This window comes from Haliaeetus albicilla, chromosome 24, assembly GCF_947461875.1.
Source record: "Haliaeetus albicilla chromosome 24, bHalAlb1.1, whole genome shotgun sequence".
NCBI lineage: Eukaryota > Metazoa > Chordata > Aves > Accipitriformes > Accipitridae > Haliaeetus > Haliaeetus albicilla.
The window spans coordinates 14,419,774-14,439,203 of NC_091506.1; the positions used below are offsets into that span (position 1 = coordinate 14,419,774).

A 19,430-nucleotide genomic window follows, 5' to 3' on the forward strand; every position below is an offset into this window, starting at 1 on the left:
TTGAGGAAAAAGGGAAAAAGCCTTCTCCATGAGGGCTGCCACATACTGGAACAGAGAGTCCATAAGGTCTGCATCCTCAGAGACACTCAAATTTAACTCGACACACCCTTGAGCAACCTGATCAAGTTGGGTCTGCTCTGAGTACATGGTTTGAACTATATGACCTTCATTAGGTCTCTGCAAAGCTAAATTATTCTACAATTAAAAAAAAAAAGTAATCCACTGTTACAAACTTTGCGACTAGTATCTTTTGCTTGTATGCAAGGCTGCTTTGCATTCAGATTAAGCACAAGTATTACCCGAACTGTGGCAATGCTCCTTGAACTCTGCCCTACAGCAGAGCTGCAAGTCATTTTCTGTTGGACAATTAGTGGAAACAAGATAAGCTACCGCAGCAGACAGCTTCCTTACTAAATTGAGCTAGCAATACAGACTATGCAAAGTCTTGTAAAACAAATGAAGGACTGAAAAAGCAATTTTTGAGTAGTGAATTTATTTTTTTTTTAAAAAGTTTCTTGGTTGAGGCTACAGTCAACATGGCTTGTCCGCAGTCTGAGCAAAGTCATCTGAGTTTTGATCTCCACATGCAGAAGTTCTGCCACGACCAGTACTGATCTCTGCATCCAGCTGCTCTAAAAGTGGTCACCCTCTCCAATCTTGATGTCTTCCCCATTTACAATTTTAGGTATTATATGGAGGAAGAGTCCCAAAATGCATGATCCTTAATATAAAACAAAGGAGCGGTCTCAACAGCCCTTACTCCCTATTTCCAGACATGGAAAGAACTTTGTACAACAGACAAAGTTCACCTCAATTATGGATGATTTATGTAGAGACTGTAGGAATTTTAAGTCCCGTTATGCTGAAGTTTCCGAGTACTTTCCCACCTCTAATTATTCTCACTTATTGTTAAACAGCTGTACCAATTGGGGGATAGAAAAATTAAGCACTCGTTAGGGCTCAATCTTCTGCAACAGTGAAAACTCCACATTGAATCGAGCTCTTCCAAAGCCCTGCTCCGCACTGCGTACATGCCACACAGAAGTATGCAGATGAGATGGAGCTGAGCAAGCTAAGGAAATTCTTTGCTGAAGCGTATAGTATGCGTTCACAGGCTTACTGTGCCTGCTAAAGACATTAGCGACATCCTCTGTAGGGATAGTATGTCTTTAAATCAATTACACAGGTTCCTCAGTGCTTTGAGAACATACTGCAACCATTTCCTCCAGTGACCCTTAAGCCCAGGTCCACCTCGCAGCTTCTCGGGGCTCGGCACATAGCTCGTCGCCTGCCCGCGCGCAGCCAGCTTACCCCACGAAAGCGCAGGCTGTGCCCATTGCACAGAGTTGGCACCCGGGCGGTTGAACTCTGGCCAGTTTTGTGGATTCCTAGCTGTGACCTGCTAACCTCTAATGGCAACGTGCTCCAGCCCCATTGTGTCTCTGCTTCTCAGTGGTGTTTGCAGCCAGTGCTGTGACGCACAGGAGAGCTGTTCCTTGGTGTCCAGCTTACCTGAATGCCAGAGGGCTTTTTGGCTCATCTGCTCCCAGCTTAGCTCCTGCACCCTGCCAAGATGCAGCCAGTGGTCAGCTTCACTAATGAGCCTCAGCGCATTCGTTACCTGAGGAAGTGATCTTCAGGAAGTGTAAGTGATACACCATGTACACAGCAGATCCGCTAAGCTTTTTACAAGGTGAGTTTTCCAGAGAGGGAATGCCATTTCACTGGAGGATTGTAAGAACAGTAACCGAGTGCTGACCTGGTCACCAACAGGAGGATGGAAAAAGATGTTGGGGTTTTTTTGTTTGGGGGTTTTAGTTTGGTGGGGGTTTTTTGTTTTGGTTTGGTTTTTGCAAGGAGACAGAAACCATTTTCCTCTATGGTTACCAGGGTGTCTGGTTATTAAAAAGTAGCAAGATTCCTTTGTAAAACTCATCTTAGGATTTGAGAGATTAAACATTACAATTCAGAAGTTTCTAATAGCTTTTACTTTAACTGGATTTGAAACCCTTCAGATCAGTCGAGAGAACTTCAGGCCACTATTGCATCCATCACCCTCTACTGTCTACTGGTGCAGGCTGGGCCTCTGGAAAGCATCTCTCATGAGGTAGAACAGGCAACTGTAAAAATAAGTTCAAATCCAGTCCTTTCAGTGTAGGTTTGGCAAGAAAAAAAATTCATATAGACTTTTAATACAGAAAAGAATAAAAAGAATCAAACCAGTGGAGCTCACAGGAGTGAAATACAGATTAAAATAGCTCTGCCCAACTTCTTAATGGGCACCCAGAGACCACTTACGTCTTGCATCCAGAAGAGAAAGGCATAACACTAGAACCAACCCAGCTTCTCCAAGAGAAACTGAAAACACCCAAGGGGACTGGAAGGAAAAGTCAAGAATTTCAAAATTAGGAATTGTTAGGGTGGGAAGGGAAAAAGTCAAACTGCGGGTGGCTTGGGATCAAATTCCTTAATACTTTCAGTCTGAATACACCTAGGGCTTTTGTTGCCTTAAGAGCCATATACCAAGCTATGGATACGAGAAGGTAAATGTGCAGTCTTATGCTCAGGAACAGCCCCAGGCAGGAGGTGTTAGAGCGCGTCGGACTCTTGCCGCGAGTGCGCCCGGGGACCATCTCCACCACGAGCACGAGGAGGGCTCTACGCTGCCTTGCACGCCGCTGGGATGCTGGGACAGCATTAGCAGCGAGCAAGGATGGAAGACAGAAGAATAAGAGCTGCCATTCACACCGGCTATTTCGGACTCGGTTGCTCGCTGCCAAGCGGGTCCCCGCTCGCAGCCGCAGGACCGCGGTGCAGATGCCCACCCAGCCGAGCCGCGTACAGGAATGCTGCTTTGGGGGGAAAGAGAGAAAAAAAACACAACAAACCAAACAGAGAGAAAGGAGCCTGAATGCTCAGCCTTTGTACAGCAGCAAGTTTCCATGAGTGCTGCTTTGTTCGCAGCCCGCCAGCCCCTCGCCAGCTCCGCGGGGCAGCCCGCCAGCACGCCACCGCCGCGCTCTGACCCCGAAACCCCGCTCGGCCGAGCGCCTGGCGGCCGCGGGGCCGGAGCCACCCGAGCAGCTCCCCGCTCCCCACCTGCGGCTGCCCCCGCACCCACCCACCCACCCACCGCCGCGGGGAGAAGCGGGGCTCCGGCCGCCCTCCCGAGCGCGCGGGGGGCCTGCCGCGACACGCCGCGGCCCGTGACTTCATTGCCAAAACCACCCCGACAATGGGCCCTGTGAGCGGCGGGCCCCCCCCCCCCCCCCCCCCGCTTCGCGCCCAGCGAAGCGCATTCCCCGCTGCTGAGCTCATCCCACCGCCCCTCCGGTGCCGGCCCCGGCGGCGGCCGCCGGGACACCGCGGCTCCCCGCTCGCCTCCTCCGCCGGCGACGCTGGAAGCGGCCCCCGCGGCGCGGCCCCCTCGGCCGCAGAGCTCCGCGCCTCAGGGCAGGCGCGAGGGGACGCTGGGCGGCGAAGGGCGGGAACGGGCCTGCGGCCCCTCACCGCCCGAAGGGAGCCCCGCGGCGGCTCTTCCCGCTCCCCGCCGCTTCGGGGTGACGCGGCAGCCCCCCCTTCCCCGTGCTCCGGCACCGCGTGGCTGGCAGCACCCCAAAGACCGGTTGCCTCGACCCCCACGGGTGACAGGCGGCTTGGGAAAGCTCCCGGAAAGGGCCAAGGCAGCGTGGGATCGGGCCGTGGGAAGGGCCGCAGGAGTGCGCCCGCGCTGCCGCTCGCCCCCGGGGTCAAACGCCGGAGGAGGGAAGCACCGGGAAGCCACGGGGACAGGGCAGTGCAAGCGACCCGAGTGGTGATTAATCACTCGGGAATATCTGGTGAAGGAAAGTCCCTGCAGCGGGGAGTGAGCATGCGGGAAAGTCGATTTCTGTTGGGGGGGGGGGGGGAGAGGAGCCCTCCTGCCTTTGCCACGCTCTGCTGAGAAACGCTTGGCTCGGCCCTTGAAACCAAGGGACACGACACAAACTACACCCCCCTCCTCTGGGCACGGGGTGGGATAAGAAAGCAGAAGAAAGGGGAATGATCCTGTGCCAGGTTTCTGCTCCCCAGGGGTCAGTACAATTATTGCCCCAGCGCCGCAAGGCTTCGCCTTCCCATCAGAGCAGGCGCCTACGCCCACATCAGCAACACCGCTACCCCATTCACAGGAAACGAGTGCCACTTTAAGACACTAACATTTTAGTCAAATGCAAAATTGTCTTAACCTTAGCAAGAAATACTCGTCGAGGAGTCTGCTGAACTGGAGGCGGTTCTTTCATGCACGCATGCAAACGAAAAAAAGCACCTCCTCACAACGCATCATGTGCGTACACAAGTGGAGAGCCAAGCCTCCATCAGCAGGGTGAAGTGATAAAAACGGCTGTAGAGTCCTATTTCTGCAAGTGTAACAACAAAACTGAGAATTGTCACCGAAGCGTGAGAGTGCTGTAACCATGTCGGGAGGATTAAAGTAATCCTAAATCTCACCAGGTCACTTCAGGTTGCACCAAGGTTAAAAACCTGGCTAGTTCGTGCAAAGACCTCCCAGGGGCCGGCAGAGGCATTAGGTGACAAGTCATTAGCGCTGTGTTGCATCTTACATTACTGAAGGAAGGTTACCCAAGCTTCAGTGAAGCAGACCAACAGGAAGGTCCATCCTCAGGCACCAGCATGCACTGGAGATGGAAAAGGTGCAAAAGATGCAGCTGAAAAAAAAAAAGCCTCGGCAAGGCTGAAGAGCAATGAGTAATCCAGAGGTTTCCAGACGCCAGTGACCTCTGCGTTACTGAAGAGCATGTTTACTCACACTGGGGGTAGGTCAAGATAGTTATAAGAAACAGCATGTAAAATCCTGCCGAGATAAATGAACCCATTCAGATAGGGCCGTCTAACATCTTCTGTGCTGCAGACGCCAGGCATAAAAGCTGCAATGGATGGAGTTTCTGAAGCCAAAACCAACACATTGGAAATTATCAGAAGTGATTACTGTTTGGGGAAATCCTTGGCCACAACATACACCAAGATTCAATTTTTCCATCTGAAACCAGAATCGCTGTACTGACTGATTCACTGTGCACAGGGCTGTTCGAAGGAAATCCCCATTCATGCAGCCCTGCATGGCTCAACCCATCTCCACTCCACACTGCAGCACCAAAGAGCTCAGGATTGGAGCATGCTTTGTGGTCTGGGGTTGGTGACACATCAGAAAACACCCTGCCAGTTACTTTAGCTATGCAAAAGATTTGTGGTTTGTCTCAGTTTTGATAGTCTCTGATTCTGAGCACCTAACGGCACAGCTCCACCCGGGTTTGTTTTGAAGCATTTAAGCACAGATACCCTGTTACAGATGCTCTGTAGCCCTCTGTAGCGTAGTGACAAAGTTACTCCAGAATTAATCATCAGGTCAGCTACCTCTGTCCTACCATTTCCCTGAGAAGCAGTAGGAAAGGTGATTAACCTCTACCATGCAATTGCACCCCACTGCAGACAGGAACAGCCGCTTTGAACATCTCCGTCCAACATGTGAGCCATTTCAACAATTCATTTTGACACTCAGACATAGGTACGCACCCTTAACAAACACATAGCACCAAAAGCAGCCCTACACCCGCGCATTGCCACCAGAACATGTCTTGCCATGTCACTGCAATTCAGGACTGCTGTGATGGTGCAAACCACCTGAAATCAGCTGTGGTCCTGCCTCCAAGCTCTGGCCACCGCATTGCCATGCGAGTGCTCATTAGGAGGGGGATTACACATCTGCACAAGCCAGGCTGCTTTCTGCAGCCACGCACCGAGCGAGGATGCTTGGGGCAGTTGCACAGTCACTACCAACACATGCATCCACTGCACATCCCTGCAGTCCGAGCAGGCACTGTTGCTTTTCCATGACCACAACAAAGAGGTCTTAATGCTTTTGTGTGTAAGCTAGCTAGATGTTAGTTCTTCACGAGCTTTCACATACTGACACCTACCCTCCCCTCCACTGGAAACCATGACCATCCCTGTCCAAGGAAGAAGGCCACTTTCTTCCTGGAATGTTAATCCTTAAATAAAAAACATTCAGTGTTGTGCAGCTGCTTCTTGAAGGAAGCAGCTTTTCCGTCTTTCTGGAGAAAGCAGTGAAGTTGTTTGAACATATTTTTGTATACTTGTGCAACCCAGCAGTAAACACACTTCCATCTGCACATAGCACAAGGCTCGCCCCTGCATGGTCGAGATTTAAGCCTTGTGTGTTTAATATCCCACACAGGACAGCGCTGTGTTTATACGGTTTCAGCTACAAGCTGCTAACATAAGGAATAGACGCTTGGCTTGAGGCCCAGGTAATTCATCCGACGGTGGCAGCCACTATCAGACAGACCTCTTTTGAGAGGAGCTTTCATGAGCAGGAGAGCGGTGGTGAATCTGCAGAGGCACAGTCTGCACGGGTGGTCTCTGAGCACCTTAAAGAGGACCATATGGGATTACTGGTACAGCTTGAGCACATATTAGCCACAGCTGTGCGATGCACACTTCTGCGGACCACATACCCACTCCTCCCACCCAAACTCACTCACTGCACAGCGAAGCTTTGCTTCGTATGGGTGACTTCTGCATCGCTCCGAGTAGCCCGAGGGACCCCCTGGCTCTCACCAGCTGCCGTGGGCTGCCTGGCCCCAGCCCCCAGTGCTGCTCTCCCACACCACAGATCCTCTGCCATGCACAGGCTCTGCTCAGGGGCCATCCTCCTCCTCCTCTTCCCCCCACAGGCTGCTTGCAGCAAGAAGCAGGAGCAGCTCTGCTCATTTGACACCATCAGCCTAATCCAAGTGTGTCAGGAGCTGCTCGGCCATAACAGGCTCTGGCTGCTAAGAGTGTTTCTGAGCTAGCCAGCGCTCAGAGGGATACCACCTTTCCTCTCAGGGCGCCGGACTTCTAAGTCCAGCTTGGACAGTCAAAATCTTCCAAGTAAAGGCTTCACACAAGTCTTTCCAAACTTCACAAGCTCGCAGCTCTCCCTAGTCTTCAGGGACAGCACTCCACCACACACATGGTGACTGAGCAGGGTGCAGGCAATTACCCAAATTCTCACCAGCTGCAAGATCTCATTTTTTAATCTGCAGTCTCACATTGTTCACATTTGCAAGCCTATTGTATTTCACATTTTTAACACAGCACAAAAAAATAAAGCACTGGCTCTAGAGGCAATTTTGCTAGAGCTGGAATAGATGCAGCAACATTGCAAGCTACGCCGTTCTGCCTGATCTCACACACCCCTTCCAATTACCTACCAGGTTAGGTACAGCATTAGGCCACCTCATTTGTTATCAGTTCCTCCATTTCACCATGAAAAATGTTTAGTAACATGCTATTACCTCCATTCAGACAGAACAAAAGCCCTACAGGTGTTTGTCCTACTCCTAGACGAAGACTGGGATGCTCCTTTCAGCTTCTATATTTGAGCTTGAATACTCTTGCTGTCCAGGTACTGCTTCAGAAGCCTGAGCTACTTTTCTTACAGGTAGAGTATGAAATATTCTGCAGCTTGTTAAAGCCTATGTTTAAGTAATAAAGCTGGTTAATTAAAATATTTAGGCTTCCTTTGCCTTAAGCAGTGTTTTCAACCAATAGTTGCAGCACTTCATGTGAAGCAGTTTGTTTTTCCTCCTTGCAATCAAAAACCTGTTAAAGGTACATAGTTTTCTTCAGTTATTTACCTATATCAGAAAAGGTATTTCTTTAAACACTGAACTCAGAGCTAGGCTACAAAACCACAGCAAAATGTGAAATAGGTTTGTTGAAGTAGGGTTTTATGCCACTAACTTCAAGGGGTTTTCCCTGGTTGAGTCAGGGTTGTTCAGCAGAGCTTTCCACCCAGGAAACCCCAGGCATCTCTGCTGTTTCCAGGGCCTGAACTAGCAGCTCCTCACTGGACTCTGCTGCTCCTGGTGCTTTCATGGCAGAACAAACCACCTGTGAGCTGACCCTTGCAGGGTAGCTCCAAACTGTTTCCTCCCAGAAAGCAGTATATTGGGATATACTCAAGTGAGGATCCCAGTGGCGATGGGGTTAATTCCCTGGGACAAGGTCTTTGCAATACCCTCGTCCAGGAGTCCCACATGCTCCCATCTCTATAACTGCAGATGTCTGCAAGTCATTAGCATGCTCAGTAATGCTCACTTAGCAGCCACTAATCATCCCATGTGACAGCACCAAGGGCAGGGCTGAGCCAGCCCCGCTTTACTGTGGCAGCAAGCTGAATGCAATTAGTGCTTCTTCACTCTTACATTTTGGAGGAGAATCTGAACCCCTGGAAGACTCTCTCAGGCTTTTCTAACTTTTTTTGGATGCAAAAAATGTAACCGGCTACCTGTGAGCCGCTCCTGCTTCTGCAGAGCTCTGGGGAGCCCTGGGGCACGCTGCAGCCCAGGGCCACAGGGATCTGCAGGCGCTCCTCAGCAGCCTGATTTTGTGGCCCCTCAAGTAGGCATCTCACATGGTCTTTGGTGACTTGACTGAGCTGGCAATTCTTGCCCACTACGCAGGTTAGGTCAGGGAAGTACGATTAGCACAGGAGCTGGTTTATCAACACACAGCCAATCTCTGCCTGCCGGGGTCTTCTCTGATAGCAGCTGTACTGGGTTTGTGGTAAGAGTTACCCTCCTCCCTTTGGCCATCTCTATTTGATGTAGCAGTTCAGTTGTCCAGCACACATGCTGCATCCTCTGTTAAGAGTGTCAAACTCACTTCAGCCAGCACTAGACACCACAGAGCTACATACCACAGCTAGATACCACAAAGAATTAAGAGAGCATTAAGACGGCACCACTAGAGAGTGTCCTGCGGTCCCAGTTTAAAAGCACCCATGTCTTTGTCCTGACATCTGACAGCCACAGTGTCCAGCACTGCTGAGCTCAGGCTGTGGCACTGGAAGTCACCACTCTCTTGAAAGAGTCACCACAAATCTTCCTAGCAGCCACCAGCCTAGTTTTTCTATTTCTTCATAGTGGCATTTTACCACAAGCCTAAAAGAGTTACCAAAAGAAATAATCCTCAGAGACAACTAAAGCTGTTTCTATTTGCCTTTTAATTAGATCATTGATCTTGTTCAAGCAGTTACATAAGCTATCAGATATTTGCATGCAGCCACACTGTTGATCAACAGCTGGAACAAAGCTGAAACACCATGATTAGCATCCTAAGTCTTCCCACAGCCGGTATGTTAAGTCTGCTGAGACACCAACTCTTCCCCCACACGGGAATTTGATAACAAGCCACATCTGAGCAAGTGACAATTGCTCAGAGGGCCACCACAACTAGCAGCAACACCAGCAAACAGCTGCTCTGCAGAAGCATCCAGGTGTTGGAGCAAGCTCAAAGGTGCCTGGGCTTTGGATTGTTTGGGGGACCAACAAGCAGAATTACTCTGAGCCTTGCAGAGAGAAGGAAACCCCGCAGAAATTCACTGTCTAGCTAGAGGTGAAGTAACACTTGATATCTTGCACCATCGAGATGACAGTTTGGCACCAACTTTGTTTAGCAAGCCAGTGTTCCCCATTCTGTAGTGAGGATCAAAACCAGTCAGGTTAATCCAAGATTTGTGTCTCACACCATGACAGACGCAAGGTGTATTTGTTATACTGGCAGTGCCCCAGCCAGGGAGATGCTTCAGAGACAAATGCAGGACCCTGCACGTACCCCTCAGCTCGGGCTCTTTGCTCCTGTGGTCTGAGCCCAGAGGGTCCTGCAGCTACCACTCACCTTATAATAAAGGGAGGATCTGCACAAAGGTAAAGGTCACCTCCAAGATGTACTTGTCAGTGTTTTAGCCTAGAGACCTAAACTAGCTCAGAGACCTGGCTTGCCAGTATTTTTGCCTGTGGGAAGTCCACTAAAACCATGCTGCACCTACTGCTGCAAGGTTGTTGTGAGAAAAGGGAATGTAACCCAGTTAATTATACCAATTAAAGGAAGCATAGATAGAGCACATTAGTACCTAGCCAAGGGGAACAGTATTTCCTCTTCTGTGTTTGAATAACCTTCAGATGCACGTATCATGGGCGGTTTGCTCAAAGCAGCTCCGTACACTGCACCTTCTGCTGCAGGGTTCCAGAGGAGACCTTTCAAAGCTTGTTTACACAACACAGCTCACCACTTGCCACCTACAGCTCCTTTTAGGCCCACCAACCATGACAATGCCCTTTAACATAGGCTCAGAAATACAGACACATACACTGTCTCCTCACAAGAGCCGCCACAGACTAATCAAAACCAGTAGGCAGCCGCAAGCACCCAGGGTAGCCTGAAATGGCTGTGGGCTGCGAGCAGTGGAGGAGAGCCAGCCGCCAGCATCCCACCCCAGGGCAGGCTGGAGCAGCCCCCAGGTGCAGACATGCTTGCAGCACCCATGCAAGGCACAGGAGTTGGTGTGTCAGAGCAGCATTTAATAGCTCAGCCCAGAGCTCATCTCGCAGTCTGAAGTGCCCCCAAGATTTCAGCAAAAAAAAAAAAAAAAGCGGGTGGAAGACGCACCAGCCGTGGGCTAGCAGAAAGGGTGACTCCACCGCTTTCGGTTACGGCTCCGCAGCAGAGCAGCGGCACAGAGGGACTGTGGCCAGCGTTGCAAAGGCTTGCACCCCACCCAGGCTTGCAGAAGACAGCAAGAGCATCCCAACGGCGTGGCAAGAGCAGAGGGTGGCTCACGGCCTCTGGCTGGTTGCTCAGCACAGCACCCACGCCAGCGCTGTCTGCAGCAACGCACCGCCTGCCAGCGGGCACCTGGGCGATGCCGCGACACGCTGCTGCCGCAGCCCTTGCCCGACTGTTCCCTTGCAGCAGGCAGGCTGGGTGGGCGTCAGCGTGGCAGTCTGTCTGTCTGTCTGTGCCCACCTCGCCCTCAGAGGGCCCAGCGTTTGGAAGCTGTGCTGTCACGCAGCCTGGCCAGCTCATGCTGGAGTGATTCAATGCTCTTACAAATAAGCGCATCATGATTTATGGCATGCCCTGAAGCAAGGAGAAGGAGCCACAGCCCATGATGTCACTGCAGCCCACAGCCATTTTTGTGCTATTACTGGGTAACATTGGCAGGAGAGTTCATGCAACCTGCTGCTGCTGTTACACGAAAACAGCTTGTCCCTTTGCAAGAAAGATCCCAGCCTGGATGTTCACAGCTCTGCCACTAACAACTTACCAGCCTGATCAGTAAGAATTGCTACATTTCACTGATGAAAACAGCTCTGAAATATCAGCTGAATTTATGCTTTAAAGCTAGAGATTGCCTTCAGTATTTATTGGTTCCTTTCCATTAGATTAGGGGTCTAATTCTGCGAGTTGTAAGGAACAGCAGAGGACCATCATCTGACTCAGAGGAAACATCCCATTAGCAACCAGACAGCGCAGTTCTTTGTGTGGCCACTCTTCTCAGCGGGTTTATTAGAGAGCCACGGCTGCTTTCTTCCAAGGGCAGTATCAGCAGGAGATCCATACAGCCCCCACCCATCACACCAGGGGAGACAGGATTCAGCTGCTCTATCCTCTGCCCACCCCCAAGCAGCTCCAGGACAGTGTCTGCAGTGTTAGTCAGCACAAGGGAGGATGAAGGCAACCCCTTGCTTCCCCAGGAACTTGGGCAAAGCTTCATTTGGCTGTTGTTTGAAGTTGCCTAGCTTGTTTTCGCTAACACACAAAAAAAATCTGGTTTATTCTTGCAGTGGTTGCGAGCATTACAGTTGCCATGTACTAGCACAGTAGGAACTAGACATTGCACACATCTCACTATGGATGTTAGACTTCAACTGCTTACAGCAGAGTAGTATTTACACAAGGAATTGCAATCCATTAGCTGAATGCAAAGCACACCACAGCAGATCCAATCCTCACTATGATATTATGTAAATACCTCCAAAACTCAAGGTTAGTTGCAGGAGGGACAGAAAGCTGACAGAGGCTTACAACAGACAGGTTAGAGACCACATCAGAGCCCAGAGAACCATCTGGTTAGGATAGAACATACACTCACTGCAAGGCTTTTGGGTGCAGGAAGTACGATTTATCTCCTAATGATGACCTGGAAGAAAGTGTCTTCCGTATTAGATTACAGAGCACTGATCCTCCCTCAGGAGGAACACAAATAGGCAGGAGTGCAACCTACAGAACCTTTTGCCTTGTGGGAAAAAAAAAAATAAAAATCTGCACCAAGTCCCCAGAAGCAAGACGTAGGGAAAAACCTCACCGGAGCTTCATTGCATTAATCCAAATCAACAGGCAGAGCTCGCTTAGCCCATTGAAGAGATAACCTCAGATCTCGGTTGACTCAACTCTGAACCCAAGGTCAAGTTCCCAGAAGAGCAAGGGCAGCTCCGCTCACCCCACCCAGGCGGTGGCTGCGAGAGGAGTGGGCGAGTATCCACCTCTACCACACAGGCACTACTAGAGCCATCAAGAAAAGATACAGGAGCAGCTAGCACAGGTTTCACAGACACCGTATTTTCATCAAAACTGCTACTCTTATTCCTCCAAACACATGAAGGCACATATCTGGTCCCCCCCCACTGTTAGCATGAATTCAGCCTGCAACAGACTAAGCCTCATGAGCATGCCATACGATGAAGGCTGTAGCAAAGACTGCTCAGATCTCCTTACAAGGATGGGTAGTGCCTTCCCTTAGCCTTTTCTACATGTATTTTGTTTCAGATTCTTCCTGCAATAGCTAACACTTAGCTACACAGCATTTCCTTCCTCCAGCATAGACACACTTGGAACACCTGATTCTGTTTTTCTTGCCAAATCCAAGCAGATTGCAGCAACACACCCTTACCTACTTCCACGCACCTGCACTGAGATGACTCCCCCTCCCCCTGGGTGGGTGCTCTGGAACAGGACCCACAGTACTATCAGAGTACACCCACAAAAAGCAAGAAAATCTCACAGGAACCTGCAGGTTTCTCTACAGAAAGCCTGGCCACCTCCCCAAGAGCCAAAGTTGGGCTTGATGCTTTGTAAGCAACAGCCACTGGGACAGGCTCTTCAGGCACACCGGCACCAAGCGCTAACAGAGCCAAACCCCGGGTCGGCGAGCTTTGCACCTTCATTATTGCAGTGACTTACAGGTGAGGTGCCGTATTCGTGAGCTGCGTTCCACACCAGGCAGTAACGGCGGACAGGTCCGCAAGCAGGCCCACCTGATGCTGGTGGCAGAAGCCTGGCGAGTGTCACAGTACAGCAGAGGTCTGTTCACACCAGCATCACCCGCAACACACCGTTTTGCTTTGGTGTGCTTGCTTAGCATGTATTAGTGGTCCAGACTTGGTAAGCCCTTGTTCAGGTCCCAAACTAGCTGCACATCAAAGTCTTGTTTCTGAGGGCAGAGAGAAAACAGAATTCCTCTGCAGCTTGGGAAATTCAGAGATCATTGTTTTACTTCCCATCGCTTGGAGCGGACACTGAACAATACTGGCAACACAGGAGCATGGCCACACACAAGGCTAACCACGTTCTTAGATTACAGTTGTAGGCTAGGAAAAGAGTTATCCTGACCCATTTAAACATCCCCAGGTAAGTCAATACAGGACATAGCATTAGAATATGGAGCAGTTAAGACTTCAGTCCTTCTTGAATAGCTGGCATAGCATTCAGTGCCTTAAATGAAAAAGCTGTTTAGCACATTAGTCTCACTGGTCCCAAGTAATTTTACTGAAGTTTGATCACTTTACAAGTTTCCGCTCATATGTAAAAGAATGCAAGAACAGTCTGTGTAAACTACCTTAAAGGTTCCTGTACCTTGGAGCAAATAGCTCATGCAAAGTCCCTTTTTCTCTAGACCAGCAGTCCAACTATTGAAACAGAAGGCCCTGAGGAGACCAGCCACCCTCAGAAAATGAAGCCACCTCCAGTTTCCAGCAGTGAGGCCCACTGCCAGTCTATCAAAAATAATTTGAGAGGAAGGATTAAGTGTCACATTTCCAAGAAGCAGAAACCTGCTTCCAAGACACACTGGATATTTTCCAGAAAACAGCCTCCAGGGAAGTCACAGGTAAGTGGCAGACAAAATGCAAGTGTATTTTGACTACCTCCTTATGATGTGTTAATAGCACCTGGAGTGAGACAGAGAGAGACCCTAAATGTATACAGGCTGAAAACACATTTTCCTTTTTTCAGTTTTCAAGCACCTAGCTCTGGGCATTACAGGATAACACATTTACCAAGTTTTAGAAGAGATGCATTTTCCTCTAGAACTCGAAATTTGCTTTGTCACCCTTCAGTGTATGAACAGCCTAGGGAAGAAAGTTGGTTTTCAACTATTTTCCTAAAATAAGATTTTTAATAAGGTACTGAGACTCAGAGGTCAAGATACTTTCATCTTTAGAGCATGCTGGAGGTCTGCGCTATAGAGCACAGTGCACACATCAAGTACTTGGCATGGCTCAGCTCCCTCCAGGCACTGCAGTGGGGACTCAGGACCACCACAAAGACAAACCTGAAAACCAACCACACACCTGTAGCCGAGGCTGGCACTGGATCCCAGTGCCAGGGCAGCAGATCTGCCACGCAGCCCCGGCTGGCCCTGCCCATCCATTTACTTGCATCGCCACTTGACATCCTGCAGCTGCGAGGCAAGCCATATCAGCTCACTTATCTGGTGAAAGCACAACCCAGCAAAGAAACCACATGTTTTTCAGTTTGATCAATCTGACTGCATCAGTCCAAGACTACAGTTTTACCAAACAAGCCAGCCAGCTGCTCCGCACCCATCCTGCCTCTGCCAGCAACACGGGGCTGCCAGGCGAGCGCTGCCCACAAAGACGCTGCCAAGAAACACCGAACAGCACCGGAGCACACACCTAGGACCTGCTGGCTGCAAGCTTGGGTGCAACTTGGCAGGTCACAGCCCGAAACCACAGGCTTCAGACACTGAACTCCTCTGTTTCTAAGCTAAATCAGTTGACTCCTATTGCCTGTTATCAGGGTTTCTAGGGGCAAGCTCAGTGCCAAATTAGCTTCAGCCCCCCCTTCTCTGCCACTTGCTACAGCTTTTAGCAAGGCACAATGCGGCTCCCATACAAAGTAATCTGTGGAGTCGATCAGCTCCTTCGGCCAAGAGCAAAGCCTTGTGCTCTGCATTCCTGGCATCCTACTCCCCAGCGCCTGTCACTCGGCACACCACTCAGCACCCAGGAATCTGCAATTATCTCAGTCTAGCAGACAAAAAAAAAAGCTAGACTTAAACACTTGTTAACACTTGAGTAACACAGCAGCTACCTCATGTTGAGCAGAAGATCTGTGAAGTCACCTGCCCCCACAGCAGGTTTTTCAGAGCTTTCAATCCCATCTTTGCTGGATGGCACAAAGCACCTATGTGTTTTATGGCCGTTTTTATAGTAGACCACACATGCAGTCCAATGTGCACTGAAGTGAAGGCACTTCATGCTTAGAAGAAAAGTATCCTGAAACTACCAAAAGACTGAGCAGAGACTGAACAAGGGGTAACAGCAGCGTGAGAGGCTGGAGTCCTAACTACATCCAGAAAGGGTTGTGGTCAAACACTATAAATTTAACTGATTTCTCTGTGTAGAGGCAGACTTATTTTAAATGGACAAATACCAAATGCCAAAAGCTTGCTACTGAAAAAGTTTAAAAGTGTGGTTGTAGTATAGCAGCAGTAGCTGAGCCATAATACATGGCTTCCAAAACATTCCTGGAAGTTAAATAATAACTGGAACAGGCACTGCATCCACTTAGCAGAGATCTGATGGTATTATTAATGCCAGAAATCCAGCAGCTGCAGCTGTCAGGTTTTGCCAGCTGATCTGGCTCAGAGCTGGCCCTAAACACCCCAGGCCCTAAAGACCAACCTGGTCATAAAAGTTCTCCACCTAAAAGCCTTTACTGGTACATAGCTCCAGGCCCTGTAATGGCCCTGGTTTTGTTCAGCAACACAAAAGGAGACTAAAAGCTAGAAACACAAAGCAAGCCCCAAGTTCTTCAGAACCTGCAGGGAGAAACAGGATAGGGACAGGTAGTGATCCCAGCCGAACCTGCGCCTGCAGGAGAGGTGGTTGAAGGGGCTGAAGCCCACACCAAGTGGAGCACTGCAAGGCTTGCTTTGAGTGTCTTTTTTGGAAAGTGAGTGCAGGATGTTTTTTCAGGAGTGGCTCAGTTTATCCAGGACCGTACAGCAGGGCTCCTGTGCTACCACTTGGCTCCAGCTCTGGTGGCACAGCAAGGATGGAGCTGCATACCCCTTCACGCAGAGGCTGGGGTACAGCAGAGGCACTAGCAGCCATAGCCATTCCCTTCTCCCAAAGCTTCAACTACAAGTTTTTTCAGGGTTTGGAGGGTTTTTAATCTTTCTTTTTTTTTTTTTTTAATAGCCAGCACAATGCAAGTAAGCTGCAAAGCAGTTAGACAAGTCTTAAAACGATTACGGCCACCCTGCAGCTCAGCCTAATCCTGTGAGGGAGCTGTGCTGCTGGAGCGGCATTTCTAGAAAGGAAGTCACTGGAAGCCAGGCCTGACCGGACTAACCTTGATCTCACAAACCCACAGCCCTCGGGAAGTCCCACAGACAAATAGGAAGGCAGCTGGAGTAGCAACGTTCTTCTAGGGCAAACAATACAATAGGAGGGGAGCACTGGCCTGGTGTTAGCATTGTGGCTGCTAAGGAGCTATTCCAGTGGCTAAGGAGGAAAGGTGAGCTCCACCGTTAGCAAAAGCTCAGCCCAGGAGTCAGCAGCTGCAACTCAAACCCCACTGTGTGCAAAGGCAGCGCATCTCCGAGTAAATAATTAGCACCAGCTCTGTTCCCAGCTGCAAGTACGATAGCTGTCTTCCTCCAAGAGGATAATCAGCCATTCGGGACCCAACAGTCCTCATTTGTCCAAAGCTGCTTTTACACATTAGTAGTGGGGAACAACAGGGTACCCACCTACTCCACCCAGCCACAGGTTTCCAGAGAGGGCCAGGTCTCTCCCAAACTGGAGAAGTTTCTATTTTCTTGCTATTATAGCTAAAGCCTCTGAAGGGAAACAGCTTTCACCCTGGCCAAGAGTTTTAGGCAACTGAGCAGAGCTGCACTCACCCAAATTCAGCTGTGCAATTCATCGAGGCCAGAGTCATCAGGAGGCAGTAATTAGAGTTATCTGGCAAAGAGCTAGAAAAGGCATTCACATTCCTTCCCAGAGATCTCTCAGGCATTCAAATTATTGCTTTACAGACTGCATTGCAGCCACACCTGAGCTATTCCCAAAACAGTCACCACAGGCATTCCTGAGGGATCATCTGCAATTTGACATGCATGCCAACAGCTTTAATTTCCTGAGCAGCCCACCAGTTACCTAGCAATTGCACCCCCCAGTATGGCATGGACAGTCAATCCCAGTGCCAGCCAGGGCAGGCAGTAGCTCAAACCACCTATCTCCTGGAGCTAGCAGAGGCCCTTGTACGTTTTCCACCCACGACCTACCACAGCTGAAAGATTAAGGAGAAAGCGCAGCCCTGTTCAAAAGCTGCAACCGCGCTTAGGCAAGCATCCACGCTAACCTGAACGCTGGCATCATCTACTGGGCTCTAGCGAGCAAGGAAAGTCTCCTCACCCTGCTCTACCCCCTATGGTAGCGTGTACCTCCCCGCAGCTCGCCCCACGGGAGCCAGGCTCCAGCACCCTGCCAGAGCCCAGGGACCCCCGGCTGGGACAAGCATCGTCCCAGCTGCGTCTCCTGCCGGGGCTATCGGAAACAGGCTGCACAGGGAGCGAACGTGCTCTGGCACTGGGTTTCTTCAGGAAAAGACCTGAAAGCAAAGCCTCACCTGGGAAATAGTGACTAAGAGAGAACCTCAGGAGGATAGGAGAGCGTTGCCAGCCCCGACAGCAGGGCTGCGGGGCAGCCCTATGGCACACGCCGCTTTAGTCCAACTCCGCGCTACGCCCCCAAAGCTCACGCTCCAAAGAAAGAAAGAAAAGAAGCAGCACCCCCTCAGCTTCCGACCCCGCAGCCCCGGGGAGCACCCCACGGCTGCCCAGTGCCCCCAGCCCATCCACGCTCTGCGATGCAAAGGTCCAGCGCCAAAAAAAAACCCCAAAAACAAAACAGCCCACAACCAAAACCACAATAAAACGAGAAAAAAAAAAAAAAGCCCCAAACCCACCCGCTGGGGATGCACTCACCGATGGAGACCAGCTTGATGCTCTCCCGCTCCAGGAACTCGAGGGCCACCGAGACGTTCTCCAGCTGCATCTGGCGGAAGGTGGGCCGCTGGTGGTACTTGCGGTACATGCGCTTCTGGCTGAGCACCTCCAGGAGGGCGATGAGGCGCAGCCCGTCGCTCAGGTCGTGCTGCAGGTTGCCGATGCGCTTGTTGACGCAGCGCAGGTGCTCGTTGCACCAGCGGGTGAAGGTGTTCTGCTGGATCCGCTTCCAGGGCGCGTCCTCCGCCAGGTCCTTCTCGGTGGCCGGCATCTCGCCGTCGGGATCTGCCGCTCTGCGACCGCCCTGGCCCCGCGCCTGCGTGCTCATGGCGCGGCCCCGCTCCGCCTCCTCCGCCGCCGCCGCGATCCGCTCCGCTCCGCCCGCGCCCCGCCCGGCCGCGCCCGCCCGCCTGCGGGGAGGGAGCGCGGCGCTCAAGCGGCGGCCCCGCTCCTGCGCCTGGTCCCGCCGCAGCCGCCCCCGCTGCCTCTCGGCCCGCCCGCTCCGCGCCGCTCCCCGGCTCTGCGCGGGCCCCGCGCCGCCGCCCGGCCTTTATCCGCCGGGAGCGGCACGCCCTCGGCTGCATCAGCCTCCCGCGCCCCGCCGTACCGGCCCCGGGGGGGGAGCTGCGCGGGTACCGGGCTGGGCTGGCAGCGCCGTCGCCTTTCCCTCCCTCGGCGGGGACGGGAGGCCCCCGCCGGACCGACCCTCACCTGGCCGTGGCGGCGGCGTGTGCGCAGCCCCGGGCGGGTCAGCACCCCCCCTGCAGCAAAGGCACTGCCACCGGCCGGGGGGCTGCTGGGGGGGGGACCCCGCGCTGGGGCCTGCACAGCCGGAGCCCGATCTCTGCGGGCTGGGTGGGATTCGCTTCGGCACGTCGGTAAAAGGCCGCGGCCGTCCGGAGCGCTGGGCGAAGTACGGCCCGGGCCGGGGGGGCTTGGTGGTGCTCGCAAGAGGTGCAGCGCGCTGCTAAGGGATAGCACCCTCTGTGCTGGTACGCAGGATTTTATCGACCACTTAAAGAACAGTGAAACTTCAGGAAGCGGTCAAGTAAGGCTCGAATTCTCGGGGGTTTCTCTCCTTTTCCCCCACTTTCTGTGACCGATTTCCTGGCCTGCCACTCCCTGCCGACATACAAGGCTGTGACTTGCCGCTGACTCATCTGATGACAGCAAAGAGTCAACAGAACTGCCCCGTCTGCAGTTGCTACATGCCGACTTTGCGCAGGTTGCCGAGACGTCTCATGACACTTACGGGGCCAGCGAA

At 51.6% G+C, this 19,430-nt stretch overlaps 1 protein-coding gene and 1 long non-coding RNA gene across 4 annotated transcripts in view; one reads left to right on the forward strand and one right to left on the reverse strand.

Annotated features, from left to right (window-relative positions):
• Positions 1-18,540, reverse strand: part of FLNB (filamin B) — a 73,993-nt gene extending 55,453 nt beyond the window's left edge. For 2 of the 3 annotated variants that reach the window (XM_069812216.1, XM_069812218.1), the window contains exon 1: positions 18,146-18,537. In XM_069812216.1, the coding sequence (XP_069668317.1) occupies positions 18,146-18,494 (349 nt within the window). In that variant the 5' untranslated portion in view covers positions 18,495-18,537. Of the gene's footprint in view, positions 1-18,145 lie in introns of all 3 variants that reach the window. The other variant, XM_069812219.1, reaches the window with a different exon arrangement.
• On the forward strand, positions 784-2,883 carry LOC138690891 (uncharacterized). Its single transcript, XR_011329691.1, has 2 exons — positions 784-1,693; positions 2,568-2,883. It is a non-coding gene; the product is annotated as an uncharacterized lncRNA (long non-coding RNA).
• Positions 18,541-19,430: the final 890 nt, after the last annotated feature.